This window comes from Penaeus vannamei, chromosome 20 (genome assembly GCF_042767895.1).
Source record: "Penaeus vannamei isolate JL-2024 chromosome 20, ASM4276789v1, whole genome shotgun sequence".
In the NCBI taxonomy this organism is placed as follows: Eukaryota; Metazoa; Arthropoda; class Malacostraca; order Decapoda; family Penaeidae; genus Penaeus; species Penaeus vannamei.
In genome coordinates, this window is record NC_091568.1 from 34,847,926 (window position 1) to 34,863,269 (window position 15,344).

The 15,344-nt window shown below is 42.1% G+C and overlaps 1 protein-coding gene across 1 annotated transcript in view; it reads right to left on the bottom strand.

The window, feature by feature from the left end:
* LOC113823000 (Muscle-specific protein 300 kDa) overlaps nt 1-15,344 on the bottom strand; it is a gene marked incomplete in the record, with an annotated part of 352,771 nt that overhangs the window by 211,044 nt on the left and 126,383 nt on the right. The window contains 12 exon segments of the mRNA XM_070135434.1: nt 164-6,586; nt 6,725-6,833; nt 7,207-7,337; nt 7,734-7,817; nt 8,240-8,365; nt 9,219-9,389; nt 10,791-10,965; nt 11,254-11,396; nt 12,160-12,234; nt 13,095-13,232; nt 13,846-14,031; nt 14,513-14,677. Coding sequence (XP_069991535.1) covers nt 164-6,586; nt 6,725-6,833; nt 7,207-7,337; nt 7,734-7,817; nt 8,240-8,365; nt 9,219-9,389; nt 10,791-10,965; nt 11,254-11,396; nt 12,160-12,234; nt 13,095-13,232; nt 13,846-14,031; nt 14,513-14,677 — 7,926 coding nt within the window.

Sequence of the window (15,344 nt, forward strand, 5' to 3'; positions counted from 1 at the left end):
TAAGGTTCAGTTACCTGCATGCAACGCAAAATGATTTAATAAATGATAAGAAAAAAGATTGTCTAATGAATTAGAATCTCTAATTTAGTCACAAATTAAGTTCTTTCAAGAGATAGAAGAAAAAGAATGGAGTTAATAAGAAGACCAAACAAAAGTTATTTACCTTAAGGTTGTCCAGTTTCTTGGTAAGGTCTGACTTCTCGCCAGACACATCAGCACACAGATGGAGCTGGTCTCGCTGCAGGTTCAGCCAGTCCCCAAAACTCTTGCAGAGAGTGTTGAACTGAGCATGGTCCTGCACACACAAGTCCAGTTTATCTAACAGGTCACGGCTCTTGAGCACAATATTGTGGAAGAGTGTCTTGATGGAGTGAATGTACACATTGAGGGTCTTGTCCTGGGTCTGGTTGACAAGGGTTTGGGCCTTTTCACACACCATCTCCACCAGACTCTGGTGGGCTTGAATTTCCTGGTGGACAAGGCGGTGGTTCTGCAATTGTGCAGTCTTCTCTTGCAACGAGCTTTTCAGCTCGGTATGCTGCTGCATAGCGATCTCAACATCACGCAGCCAACGGGTCAGCTGTTCTTGAGCACCAGAAAAATCGGAGAATTGCTGCAGACACTGATCAAGTGTGAGTCCAGCATTGGTGACTGAATCACACCATGATTCCCAGCGCTCACGCAGCTCTCGCAGCATCTGCCGAATGTTTTCACGGCCGTCGGGAGCTGTGTGGGCATACAGCCTCTCACCCAACTCCAGTACAGCATCAACCTTGTTGGCCTGACTTGACTTGAGTTCTATTAACTGTTCAACTTTATTGCGTCTCATCTGCAGAATCTTCATGTCTCCCACTACCTCTGCATGTTCACGCAGATCAAGGTCCACTGCCTCTACCCATTCCAGGCACTCCTGATACTTTTCAAGGAAGGAACGATGCTCTCGGATGAACATCTCATAACGACTCATCATTTCCTTCAGAACGTTCTTGAGTGCTTGGTAACGAGAAGATAACTGGGAGATCTGGACAGCATGTTTCCCCTCATTGTCCATGCTCTGGGCCTGGGTCAGAGCATCATTGATCTCGGGAGCCTTTTTGACAATCTCCTCTTCCAACTTACGGAGGCGGTCAAGATGGGCTTCCTTTGCATCAAGGTTGCTCTTGAGAGACTGATCCTTGACTTTGGTTTCAATGCTCTTGAGCCAGTCTCTCAGTGCCTGCACCACCTCTTCACACTCATTGTACTGAGACATGATGCCGTCAACTTTTCTCTTACCATCTGCAATTTCAGACTGAAGATTACGCCAGCCCCTTTCTTGGCTCTCTAGATCTGCTATGATGGAGGCATGACCTGAAGCATCTGTATTTTTCAGGGTCAGCTGCAGACTCTCACTACAGAGATCAAAGAGGCCCTGGCCCTCTGCCTCACCCAATTCAAGGGTATCTAGGATGCCCATCTTCATTTCAACATCGCTGCTCTCTGGTGACACATCAGCACATAATGCAAGCTCTGCCTTTTGTGAAGTGAGCCAATCACGGAATTTTTCTGTGTTGTGTAAGAAGCTCTCATGATGCAGGATGATCTCCTCACACCGTCCAATCCTTTGCTGGGTTGTAACGGCTAATTCTCTGTATTGGTCGATCATGTCATCTACTGTCTTTGATGTCTCATCATCGGTCAAGAACTCAATCTTCTCCTTCAGTCCATATATCATGCTTTCGTGAGAATTGATGTCCTGATAAACAGACTTATACTGCTGTAACTGAGCCTTCTTGTCAGACAAAGTTGGTTTTAGGTCAAACTCTGTTCCTGCTCGCCTCTTTATCTCCTCCAGCCATTTTGAAGCTTGAGTGAAGTTGTCATCAAAGGAAGACCACTGCATAATAATTCCCTCCACACGTTTGTATAGATGATTGACTCTATCCAAGTGAGCCTCCCATGTGTCCCTGAGAGTGCGCAAGTCTGTTCTGATCTGTTCACGGCCCTCTGGAGTAATGGCTGAGAAGAGAGCCTCACCGTGTTCAACAACAGCATTGAGTAGCTGCTGTCCATTTTTCTTCTCTTCCACAAAGGACTTGAGGCTTTGCAATTTTGACTGGTATGCAAGAGTAGGCTTTCCTCCACTACTTGTCATCATTTCGAAGGATTGGAGTTTCTCTTCTGCATCCTTCAGCCACTCCTCCATCTTCTCAATCGTCTCTGAATACAACTTTTGATCACTTGTCAACTGATTTAATTTGTTAAGGAATGTATTGCAGAATTTGACAAGTGCCTGAACCCTATTTCTCAACTGGGAGGCATACTCTCTGGCCCTACATTCAGGATTGACTTCCATCAGCTCTTCGGTTTTCTCCATGAGTTCACAGACCTCATCATCATGGCTATTGACTTCCTCAAGGAGATTCTCAGTTTCTTCAATCTTTTCCTGGACCATTGTCATATCAATCTGATTCATGGTGTCAGTACGTACACGAGCCTCAACCTCACGCAACCAAGAGCTCAAATTTTCAGTCATGAGCTCATACTGTTGCCACAATTCTAACAGGCGAGTAAGTGACACATGACACTCTTCTAAGCGTGTGCTTAGTTCTTCCATTTCAGAGGTAGTTGCTTCACATTCCTCTTGGATGGCTTCACGCTGGTCAGCTGCCACAACTTTTTCGAACAGTTCCCGGCATTTTTCGAGGTCTTGTCTCTTTGCATGACCTAATTTGAGGCTTGACTTGACATCAGACAGTGCAGAGATTTTGGCTTCCACACCATATCTATCACTGCCTGGCTCAGCCTGACACCAAATAATTTTTTCTTGATGGACAGCCAAAAACCTCTGCAGATCTGAAAGTCTGTCTCGGTAATGTTTTTCAATAACATACTGGAGACTCCTGCATGCCTTAGCAGTTTGTCCAATAAGTCCCTCATATTTCCTTTGCAGTGCAGTAAATTCTTTAACAAGTTTACTTGGCTCAAAACCTTTAAATCCTGCCTTTAGTTCTTCAATGGCCGTTCTAACTTCCTTGATCTTATCATCATATTCTTCCAATTCTCTTTCGATCTTCTTGGCAATTTCTAAGCGGACCAAAATCTTCTTATCATCTCCAGTAATGTCTTCACACTTCATCAAACGATCACGAATCTGAGACAGATTCTCACTGAGATCCCTAATATCCTCATAGACTGACGTCTCCTGCTCCTTCATTTCCTCAAGATATGCACCGAGTTTGGAGGCAACTGCTTCAGTCTGTTCAAACTCGGCTGTTACAGTGCTAAGGATTTCCTCAATCCTTGTCAAGGAGGATGAGTTGTTCAGAGACTCCAGTTGTTTGGCACTACTCTGAAGCCCACGGAAGAGACTTTCATAGTTTGAGAGCTCGTTCTTATATTTTTCTAATTTTTCTGCGGCTGCTTCTGTTTCATGGGTGATCTGTGTCTCATCTAGAGCTTCACAGGTATCACTGAGCCAGGTGAGGATCTCGTCTCGACCTTGGAGAATTTGTTTCCAGAGCACCAGTTGACCCTCTAGGTTCTGTGAGCGCTGATTAAGGAAGTCCATCATACTCTGCCATTTATTTTGAGTCTCCTGGGATTGTTTTCTCACATCAGCAGAGGTGAAGCCCTTTTCACTGTCGAGCTGTTGGCTCAGATGCTGAGACTTGGAAATAAAGCTTTCTAGTTGTGGTCTAGTTCTGCGCAAAGCATCAATGGTTTTCTTGCAAAGATTCATCATACTTTGAGCAACATTTGATTCTGATGGAACACCATCCAGCTTGTCACTGTTACGATGAGCCTCAGCAATTGCAGCTTGTAAATATTCACGCCCATCTGTGCACTGCCTCCAAAGGGAAGTTATGCTCGTGAACTTGGTCTGCATTTCATACAGCATATTCTGCACACGGTCCCAGTTCCCATCTGCAGCTGTGAGGGCATTTTGTACAGAGACAAGTTGGGTGGAGTCACTAGACATGAGAGCACGACCCAAGTCATGTAACTTGTCCTTCATCTTACCTTGTGACTGCATCTCCTGCAGTGCACCCTCAACAGCTTCTGATAAGTGCTGTACACCTGAATAGGTACTCTGCATCAACTCCTTATCAGTAACTCTCTTTGTAATGCCATCCAAGAACTCACTTAATTGATTCTTGACACGATGGAAAGCTTCCCACTGACTATTCACTGCTTGCAGCTGATCCTGTCGGTTGTCAAGGTTGCTTTCCAAAGAATCCATCCTCTTCCTGAACTCCTGAACCTTAGTTTCAATGTCAATAGCAGATCCAGTGTCGGGATCTCTGATGGTTGTTGAGCTTTTTCTACACAAGTCCATAATGTATGATGCTTCATCTTCCCATGAACGACACTGTTCACGAAGATTCATTAATTCTTTCCTCATCTGCTCTAAATCATTGAGATTGGGCTTGGCATCAATCTGTTGGCTAATGCTCTTCATGGCATCATCAGTATTGCTCTGCCACTCCCAGAAGTCACGCCACTTAAGAATGGCAGGTTTCTTGGATTGAACTACCTGCCCATAATTCTCGAAACGAGCTTCTGCATCATCAAACTGTGTAAAGAGATCTTCACGGTCTCGACCTGTGCATCGATCCCCAACATCACGACATTCTTCAGCCAGTGATGTTACTTCACTCTGCTTCTCATCGTGTTCCTGCTGCAGGCGATGCACCAAGTCTGGACTCCCATCTAATTCATCAACATCAATATCTTCCAGTTCATCTAGATGATTACTAAAGCCGTTAAGCCAGGTTTCTAGCTTGTCAACCTTGGCAAGAAATTCTTGACGAATAACCATTACATCTGACAACTCATTCTTCAATTTTCGTATTTCATCCCCTAATTTTGAGATCATAGTCTTCAGCTCACTTACTGTAGACTTGACAGAGGCACTTCCCTCTGGACCCATCCCTGAAGAGATGTGATCTCCAATAGCAGTCAGGTTGATAAGATCTGTCTGCTTTTCTGCCAGTTCTTTGTCCATGTCCTTCAGGTTGTTGACTCGGTCTTCGAGTCGTAAAACAGTGGGAGCATATTCAGTGACTGTCTCCATTCGTTCTTCAATCTGATGCACCCATGAGGATACAGCATCACATTTGTAGTTGAAGTCTTCCCATTCAGCCAAGAGAGACTCTGTCCTTTCACTCCACTGAAGTGCTACATCATGAACAGCAGTCCACCTTGAATGATAAGCATCAACTTCATCTACTACTGAACAAATTCGGGCCACTTGAGCACTTTTACTAGACAGCGTGCGAAGTTTCTCCAGATACTCATCACACTCTTTTTCAAACTCCTTTGCTGTGTCTTGTGCTTGTATGGCCTCTGGCATGGAATTTGGTCTTGCCATGCCCACGGCCACTTTCGTTTCTGCATTTTCTAGCCATGGTCTGATCTCCTGTACACCTACTTGATATTCTTGCCAGTGAGTGAGGTCATGCTGGACAGTCTCAAAATGCTTTTCTGTGTGCTTATTAAGTGTTAACAAGCTTGTCTTTAAGTCACCAAGTTCACCAGTAAACTGAACTGCTTCGGTAGATGGTTCACCCTCCATTAACTCTTCAACTTCATCCTCCAGTGTTTTTATGATAGCCATCTTCTGGTTGATCTTTGCTCGGAGATCAATAGTCTGATTCTGTCGGTCTTCTGGTGACATCTCAAGAGTAACTAAACGTTCTAGTATATTCTGGGCATTTGCTAACCATGATTTCATCTCCTGCAAGGTGCCCGTAAAGTGGATCCACTTTATGTTCAGCTGCTCCAGGTATTCAATCTTCTGTGAGACTGTATCAATGACTGTTTGCATACGCTGTTCAATTTCAACAACTTCCTTCTCCAGCAAAGGTTTCTTCTCTGGATCAGCAAGTCTGACAAGATTGGTGGAATGGCTGTGCAATTTTCGCAGCATCTGGTCTGTGGTCTCATTCAGGTGCTCATTCATTTCCTGTTTGCTGCTCAGCTCATTGGCCACCTCCTGGGGGTTGCAGCGACTGATCACATTAGACAGCTCGAGCTCTGCTTGAGCCATAAGTTTAAGGATCTCATTCTTCTGTTCAGTATAGTCTGACCAGACCTTCTGTGTGTTCTTGAGCTTATTCAGTTTCTCGACAGAACCATTGTAGGCTTCAGTCCATTTCGCTTCAAGAGTCTGCAACATAGCACTGACAAAGAGTGGGGCATTGTGATCTCTGGAGAGGTCTTTGCCCCGCTGAATGGTAGTGAAAATGTTGTCTCTCTGGTTTTCGAGTTGGTTCACCATCACCTCCCTCTCGCGAATCAGCTGCATCAGAGATTCGAGGGTCTCTGGGTGGACGTCCTCCTCGCAGTGTTTCCTCACGTCTTCCAGAGTACCCACCACCTTATCAATATCTTCTCGGTAGTGGTAGCACTTGGCGTAAGTCTCCGTTCGCACCAAAGCGGCTTCGATGGTGGGAACGAGCGCTTTGTAACGAGCGATGAGGGACTCGAGTTTCTGCTGCTCGTACTGACCGTCCTCCTCCGGGATGTGAGTGATCAGGGAGTCCAGCATCTGCACCAGCCACTTCATGGACTCACGACGGCTCTCCAGGTCCCCGCACATGGTCTATTGAGAAAAGAAAAGAAAGAAAAAAAACGTAAAAAAATGCAACTGCAGTAACAATCCAAGGACGAAGAGCTTTTGTTGTCTCTTATTTTATAATTAAATAAAACAAATATGTGAAAACTACACTAAAATCCTTACCACAAATCTGTCTTTCAGTTCTTCATAGGCTTGAGCATTTGAAGCTTCCTTGTTGATACCTTTCAGGCAGTCATTGACACCATCCATCCAGGCAACTGTCTCCTCCACTCTGCAGGGATAACATGCATAATTTAATAAGCATTATTTACCTCGAAGACCTTGCTGAACAGAACATGGCAAAAATAATAATCGAAGAAGATTTCCTACTCTTACAAAAACAAGGGAACTATAGAAAAGGAAAAATAATATAATAATAATAACACGAAAAAAATAGAATACAGAATATAAATAAAAAGTAACACGCCGAACCTCCTCCACCCATAAAAACACACACAAAATAATACTTAATTTAATACCTAAATATACCACGAAAACAAAAATCCAATATCCAAATCAAGAAACAAAATCCCCTTTCTCTCAATAAATAAATAAATGTATAAACAAACAAATAAACTAATAAATAAAACCTAAAAAAAACTCACTTAGACTCGTATTCCCTCCACCGTTCGGGAATCTGGTCCAGCTGGGAGGCCATTGTGCCAACGCGGGTCTGGAGCTCAAGCCACTGAGCTGTGCACTTCTGGCAGTCTTCGATCAGGTTTTTGTCATTCTTCTGCATAAATTAAAAGGATATATATAAATAGTTTATTAATTGTATGTGCTATAATGTTAGGATATATCAATAAGTTATTAAGTATATGTTTTATACGGTAAGGACATATCAATAGGTTATTAAGTGTATGTGCTATACGGTAACATAGTACGGGTATGTTATTATAATATGTAGAGGTTATGTTAGGTGATTAATTTTCGTTTAGCAAAGAAAAAAAAAGTAAAGTAAAATATAGACAGTATTTCATGTGTACCGGCTATATATGAACCAACATAGCACCCATAATTATAGATGTGCAGTTTATACGTTTACAAATGCATTGATTTTCGTTCACCCGCAATCAATCACTATTTTATATGTAATAATATAGAGTAAAAAACTTTTTTATGACTTTACCTTGTTTCCATATTCTCGACTGGTGACATCCATGTTATCGAGAATCTCCTCAATACGGGAAATTAATTCTTCAGCGAAGAATTCCTGTCGAAAAACGAACAATTATGAGAGCACTGTTCTTAAAACTGCCCTTGCGTTACTATGTAAAGCAAATATCAACTTGCGAACGAATATGAAGGTATAAAGTTTGCAAATACAAAACATAAACTTCCATTTGCATTTACTATATTTCCATAAAGATATCGATCATATAAACAGCCGTAAAATAAAAAACAACACATTCATTCATTCATTCACACATACACACACACACACACACACACACACACACACACACACACACACACACACACACACACACACACACACACACACACACACACACACACACACACACACACACACACACACACAAACCAACACACACACACACACACACTCACACAACCCCACACACACAAACACACACACAAACACAAACCACCACCACCACCACCAACCCTCACCTCATGTTTACGTCTAATGGCTTCTACATTCTCGCCCTTGTTGTAGGAGTTCTGTTCGCCTGCCAACTCCTTCTCGATGTCCCTCACATACATCTGGAAGGTATTCTCGTCCAGGCGGAATTCCAGCTGCGGAGACGACGAAGAGGAAGAGAGAGAGAGGAAAAAAGAGGAGGTTATTGAAGGACTGTCGTGGATGCGATGGGGCGAAGTAGAAGAAGGATGAAATGAATACGTCACTAGGATGATATGGTTATATAACAGCTCATTTCTTCACCCTAATATCTATTCTACTCTCTCGCCCACTCCCCACCCCTAATTCCCCATCTTACTTCCCCTCTTCTTACCCCCAATCCTACTCCCTTCCCTTCTCACAACCCCAGTCCCCACCCCGAATCCCCATCCTACTCCCTCCCCTCCCTCTACCCCAATCCCCATCCTACTCCTTCCACTCTTACAACTACACTCCTCATCCTACTCTCTCTCCCTTTCCTTACTCCACTCCCCACCCCTAATTCCCCATCTTACTTCCCCTCTTCTTACCCCCAATCCTACTCCCTTCTCCTCTCACAACCCCAGTCCCCACCCCAATCCCCATCCTACTCCCTCCCCTCCCTCTACCCCAATCCCCATCCTACTCCTTCCACTCTCACAACTACACTCCTCATCCTACTCTCTCTCCCTTTCCTTACTCCACTCCCCACCCCAATTCCCCATCCTATTCCCTTCCCCCTCTCCCCACACCCCAATCCCCATCCTCTTCCCTCCCCCTCTCCCCAATCCCCATCTTACTCCCTCCCCTTCTAACAACCCCACTCCCCATCCTACTCCCTCCCCTCTCTCCTTACCCCACACCCCGAATCCCCATCCTCCTCCCTCCCCCACTCCCCATCCTCCTCCCTCTCCCCCTCCAACCCCCTATCCCCTCATCCTCCCTCCCACCCACCCTCCATACCCCCCACCCCTCCCCGCCACCCCATACCTTGAGCAGATGCAGCGGGGCGTGACACATGACCTCGTCCCAGCGGCTCTGGATGCTCTTGACCGCCACGTTGATCGCCTCCTGCTCGGACTCCGCCACGTACTTCTGCAGGTCCTGGCCGGAGTTCACCACCCTCAGGAGCAGGTGTTCGGGGGCGTTGATGAAGAAGTCCTGAGGCGGAGAAGTGGAGGGGGTGATGAGGGTGGAGTAGGGTGGGTGTGGTGTGTGTGATTAGGTTTGTGTAGTTGCGGTGTGATGAAGTGGAGGAGGTAGTGGAGTATGGTGGATGTGGTGTGTGTGATTAGGTTGGTGTGGTTGCGGTGTGATGATGTGCAACAGGTGGTGGAGTATGGTGGATGTAGTTAATTCTGTTCGTTATCAATCTGGTCGTGGTGTTATGCTCCTTCTGGTGTTATTGGATTATTTATGGTGATATTGTGGCGATGGTGTTATGATTATGGTGTCACAGATATTTACGGTGGTTTCGTTGTGGAGATTGTAACATTACTTCCAATTACCAACGGTCTGCTATCATTTCTATAATACTGAGACATAATCATCTACTAACATTACATTACTAAAACTATGATTTACTATCGTCATGAGCAATATAACATGAATGCTATATCATCTATCAGTGACTATTTGCAAAATACTAATTATTTATATTACAAAACTATTTACTTTCCTAAATATAAAGTAATAATGTAATACGGTAATGATGAATTTAAACGATATTAAAATATATCAAAACTATACGAATGACTAGAAGAAGATTAATTTTCAACCATACATTTAGTACTAGAAGTCGGTATTAATTTTAACAATCAGAAATCAAACTATTAAATATCAATTATTGATTATCAATTATCTGTTACATTTATTTACTGCAACTAAATACCATCAAGTAAATATATTTGGTTAAAAATTTCGTTACAAATAATTACTACACAGAAGAAAATCTAGAAAGTATTGAAAAAAAGTTAATATTTTACAAAATAATCTCGGTTATTGAAAAAAAAGACAAATAAATATGCATATGTAAATACTGTTATGGAAATTTATGGATGTGGTATATATTTTTACTTATATTAGTAAATACTGGTTTCTTTTAAAGTTACTATTGATTAAATTCGTTGAAAAAAACAATCTCAAAAGTGATCAGAAAACAAAATTCGTTATTGAAAACGAATACGAGAACATAAGCAGAAGAAATACACGAATGTAATACACATTTTTTTTTTTTTTTTTTTTTTTTTTTTTTTTTACATTTTATCCTATTTTTGCAGTATTTTGTTGTAGTATTTACTTTACAACTGAAAACTCGAAAGCTCTTCTTGCTTGACTTCGATTTCTTTATCTCATAGAATTACAAATCCCATCACATATTCCATTAACAGAGAGAGAGAAACAAAACAAAACATCAGAATCGTAATAAACGAAACAAAATCAATAAGATGGTGAAGATACCCTCTCGGGAGCAACGTAAGAACAGTCCTACGAAGGCGAAGACACGACTACTACGACACGAAATCGGACACCGCGTGGGATTACCTTGGTCAAGAGGCTAACCTTGTGAGACTCCAGGTAGCTCTTGGTGGTGATGGCTTTCTCCTGGAACAGCTTCTCGGCGCTTGTAAGCCACTCTGTGATCTCACTCTCACACTCCTTGAAGCTCTGCCAACACCGGATGCTCTCGCTCATTCGGGTCTCCCATGTAACCGAAGCCGAGGTCACTTCGGTGAATCTGAACGAGGGGATGGGAGGGAATGGCGGTTAATTTTGATTTTTTAAATATGTTTTATGCCTTTGGGTGTGGGTATTCATGTTTGGTTGTCTGGTTCGTGTTCCAGAAAACAAAGAAGAGACTAACAACAACAATAACAGAAGATAAGAATGAAAAGACGGAAGAAAAGACCAATTAGAGATTTAAAAAAAAGAAAGAAAGAAAGAAAAAAAAACACGAAACCACAGACGAAGAAGGCCGAGAAAATAATAAATGAATAATAACGAGAAAAGGGGGAATCCAACACACCTGGCATTGAGCTGGTTCATCGTGTCCTGCAGCTCTTGGACGTCGAGGTTCTCTCCGCCGTTAGTGGTTCGAAGAAGGTTCTGGTAAACGCGGTTCTTCGTGTCCAGCATCGACTTGTAGTACAGTTGGCGGGAGAAGAACGCCTGTTGTGAAGGGAAACAAGGGAAAATACGGTTCAATAGATGGTTCAACGGATGGTTCAACGGCAGAAGGTTCAACGAATGGTTCACCGGCTAGAGTAAAAAAAGAGAGAAAAAAACACTAAGAAAGGATGCATGCGATCGGGTTATTTTTTTTTCCTTTTCTGATACCAGTTAGTAAGATCACCAGGATTTTTGTCTCCTGCAAAAGAGATGCGGATTATAACAAATAAGAATGATACCAGAGAGAAATAGAGCGAAAAGAACAACAATGATGATAATAATAAGGTTACTATAACAGTCGCCACAATTCCAGGCACACGAAGTACCAGTTTGTGAAAAGAATGTTAATTCATGATATAAAAATATTTCGAACCTACCCGTCTTCTAATCACATTCCACTAAATTGTTGTTATCTACGAGATCAATGCATGAAGTCAGACATCGTTAAGATACAACGAAGAGAAAGATCTAGAACCTTAAATTTATACGGTTAAAACAACACACAGTTATAAACACATGTATAGAACACAACACACAACCTATCACAGCCTACAAGGAACCCACATCTCAAATAACAACAATAACAACACCAATGTTTACAACCCTCACTACCCCCAGCAATACATATAAAATCCACGGAATGTGATCAAAATGATTATAAAAAAGAAGACAAAGAAATTCAAATACACAAGTTACACATAGAGAGTGAAAAAGAAGATTATAAGAACTTGAATTATCCTCATTCTGACGTGGATAGACCTACCCTGTGCATCTCCAACTGCTGTCGTGTGGTTTCATTGGTTCCCGTGTAGGTAAAGCAGTACAGCTGGTCTTCGGTCTACACAAAGCGGTAAAGAATTTTGGACGTTATTGTTTGCGGGTGTTTGGGGGGTTATTAAAGTATTCCCGTGGGAGCTCACTCGGTTTGTTATGTTTGTTTTCTTGTACTTGTTTTGGAATTGGAAGGAGTGGAGGGGTCGCGTACGTGTATATATGTATATTAATGTTTCTCTGATTGGAGGGGTAGGGGTGTGTGTGTGAGGGGGGAGGGGAAAGGGAGGGTGTAAAGCCAAACGAACCATACATAAAGACTATATTTTTTATAAAGGGGAGGGGGGATAACATCAAATCACGATTCAAAAAATATAGGAAAATCGACTCTTTTTTAAGGGTGGACTCAAATTTACCACATGCTAAGGAAAGTTATCTACTAGAGTACATTACTTGATCTTTCTTGGGAAGTCTTTTAAACTTTATATATATATTTTTGTATATGTAGAAACAAATCAACACTGTTAAGGATGACCACACAAAGCAAAGACATAATCATTACCTCAATCTAATAGGGTTTTTTTAATTGGCCAAGTCAATAATACACATAAAAGGAGAGATCAAAATACGGCTATGGGCTAACATAAGAAAACAAAATCAAACTCTGGCGGTTGTAGTTGTAAAACGGCTGACACAAACACCAGAATACAACCTTACAAAAAATAAAACCACAATTCATGGGATTGAAATGCTTGTGTACACGGAATCCAAACCTTTTTTTTCTTAACAAAAAAGGTCGAAGGGAAATAAAACATGGGCCCAAAAAATACACATAAAAATGCATTTAAAAAAGACGAAAGGCAACAACTGAGGAATTCCAAAAAAGAAGAAGACATGAATGTATTAAAAAAAGGAGAGAAAATATACCTTTTGTTTGTCAAGTTGTCCTTGGATGTTTTCGTTCGTCCCGTGGAGACTGAAGGACGCCAGAAGAGCATCTCCTTCGTCGAGCCATTTGTTGATTTCCTTCACGCCGGAGTCCACTGCCTCCAGCTGCGTGATAATCTGGAGAAAGAGAGGGAAAAGAATATGAGAGAATGATATATATATCCTAACCTATCTTGGGATTCCTAAATTAATCTTCACGAAAGGAGAGGTTCATTTTCACAATTTGGAAAATACTAACCTATCTTTAGATTTCTAAATTAATCTTCTTAAAAGGAGAGACACACTTTCACAATTTGGAAAATAGGAGATTTCAACCCCACAGAATATATATATCCTAACCTATCTTAGGATTTCTAAATTAATCTTCTTAAAAGGAAAGGTCCATTTTCACAATTAAAAAATAGGAGATTTCGACCCCATAGAATATCATAACCTAGCCTTTCAGATTTCTAAAATAATCTTCACAAAAGGCGAGGCCCATTTTCACAATTAAAAAATAGGAGATTTCAACCCCACAGAAAATCATATATAACCTAACCTATCTCCAGATTTCTAAATTAATCGTCTTAAAAGGAGAGACCCATTTTCACCATAAAAAAAGAAAAAAATAGAGAATTCAACCCCATAGAATCTCATATATATAACTAGCCTATCTTCAGATTTCTAAAATAATCTTCACAAAAGGCGAGGCCCATTTTCACAATAAAAAAGAAGAGAAGTCAACTCTTACCTGAGTTGCCAAGTAGGTCTTCTGAGGAATGGCGGTGCGGATTCGAACCAGTTCCTCCTTCTCTTGCTTCAAGGACCACATCATCCTCTCGATCTCGTCCGGGGTGAGCTCCTGCACGAGGGCCTGGAAGGACTTGGAGATGTTCTTGAAGAGGACCTCCATCTCCTCGACCTCAGTGTTCAGTTTCTGTAGAGGGGGGAGGAGAGGAGGTTGGGTGGGTGTGGAGGGAGAGGGAAAAATGGGAGGTTGATGAGTGTGTTTCTCTCTTTTATCTTATTTCTATGTCTGCAACTGACATTTTTTCTATTTCCTGAAACCGGTTTTACAAATATCTATTCAAGAATTCACCTACAAACAAATCTTTCTGTGTAACAATACCAATTACGCTTTTCTGAAGATCCAAAATAAAGTATCTCGTTGCCCTCTTTTATATATATTTCCTTCTACTTCATATTGGTCTAAAATCGTATCTTTGTCTTCCCTTCAACCGGAGCTCCCTTCCTCCCTCCTTTCCTCACCTCCCTTAACCTCAGTATCTTCACTTCCATCTGTCCATCCCCCCACCTTCCTTCCCTTTCCCCTCCACTCCATCCTGTCTTCCCTCACCCCCCACCATCCCTCCCGCTCCACCTCCCCCCTCCACCCCATCCCTCCAACTACGCTTTACCTTGAGCTCCTCAGCGTATTCCTTGACGGCTTCGACGGTGCAGACATTGGTCGTGTTGAGGGTGACCTCGGCGCTCTCCAGCCACAGCTCGAGGCGATCCTGGCCCGAGCGGTAGTCGTTCTTGGTGCGCAGGATCTGTCCGCGGTGGAGGTACTGCTGCACGTACTGCGAGGCGGACGCGACGAGGAGGAGGAAGAGAGAGAGGGTGAGAGAGAGGATAAATAATTGTTCGGTAGTATGCTGTGTTGGTGGTAGGTAGGGTGAACGGGTTTCACTGTGGCGAATGAAGGAAGAAAAGGGTTTGATTGTGGATGCATGTGGCGAGGAAAAAAGAAGGCGAGGAGGATGACAAGAATGAGGAGAAGGATGATGATGAGGAAGCAGATGAGACGAAAGAGGAAACATTTAACGATGATTCTTATAATGCACAGTAGAGGAAAATGACTGTAATGAGGCGTGATATCAAAAAATAAAATTTATATAATAAAAAAAGAATAAAACAATGATAGGGAAGAGCATCACATCATCAATACATGAATATACAGATAAATACAATTAAAAAAGAAAGTAATTTACAACTAAAACAGCTTAATATCCTGAAACCGAATTAGAGTACAGAGGTCTACGTAACTACCCAGGTTAATTGTAGTATTAAACTGGGTATTCTGAATGAGTAATGACATTTAGGATTAACCTGCCATAGAAGGGAATGAGAAAAGCATTAGTAATAAAAGACTATGTAGGTCAAAATAAGATATTTGCATATAGAACATAATTCTGCAAAATATTAATCCAGACTAAATTTAGCGCATGGATTTACATTTGTTTTTTT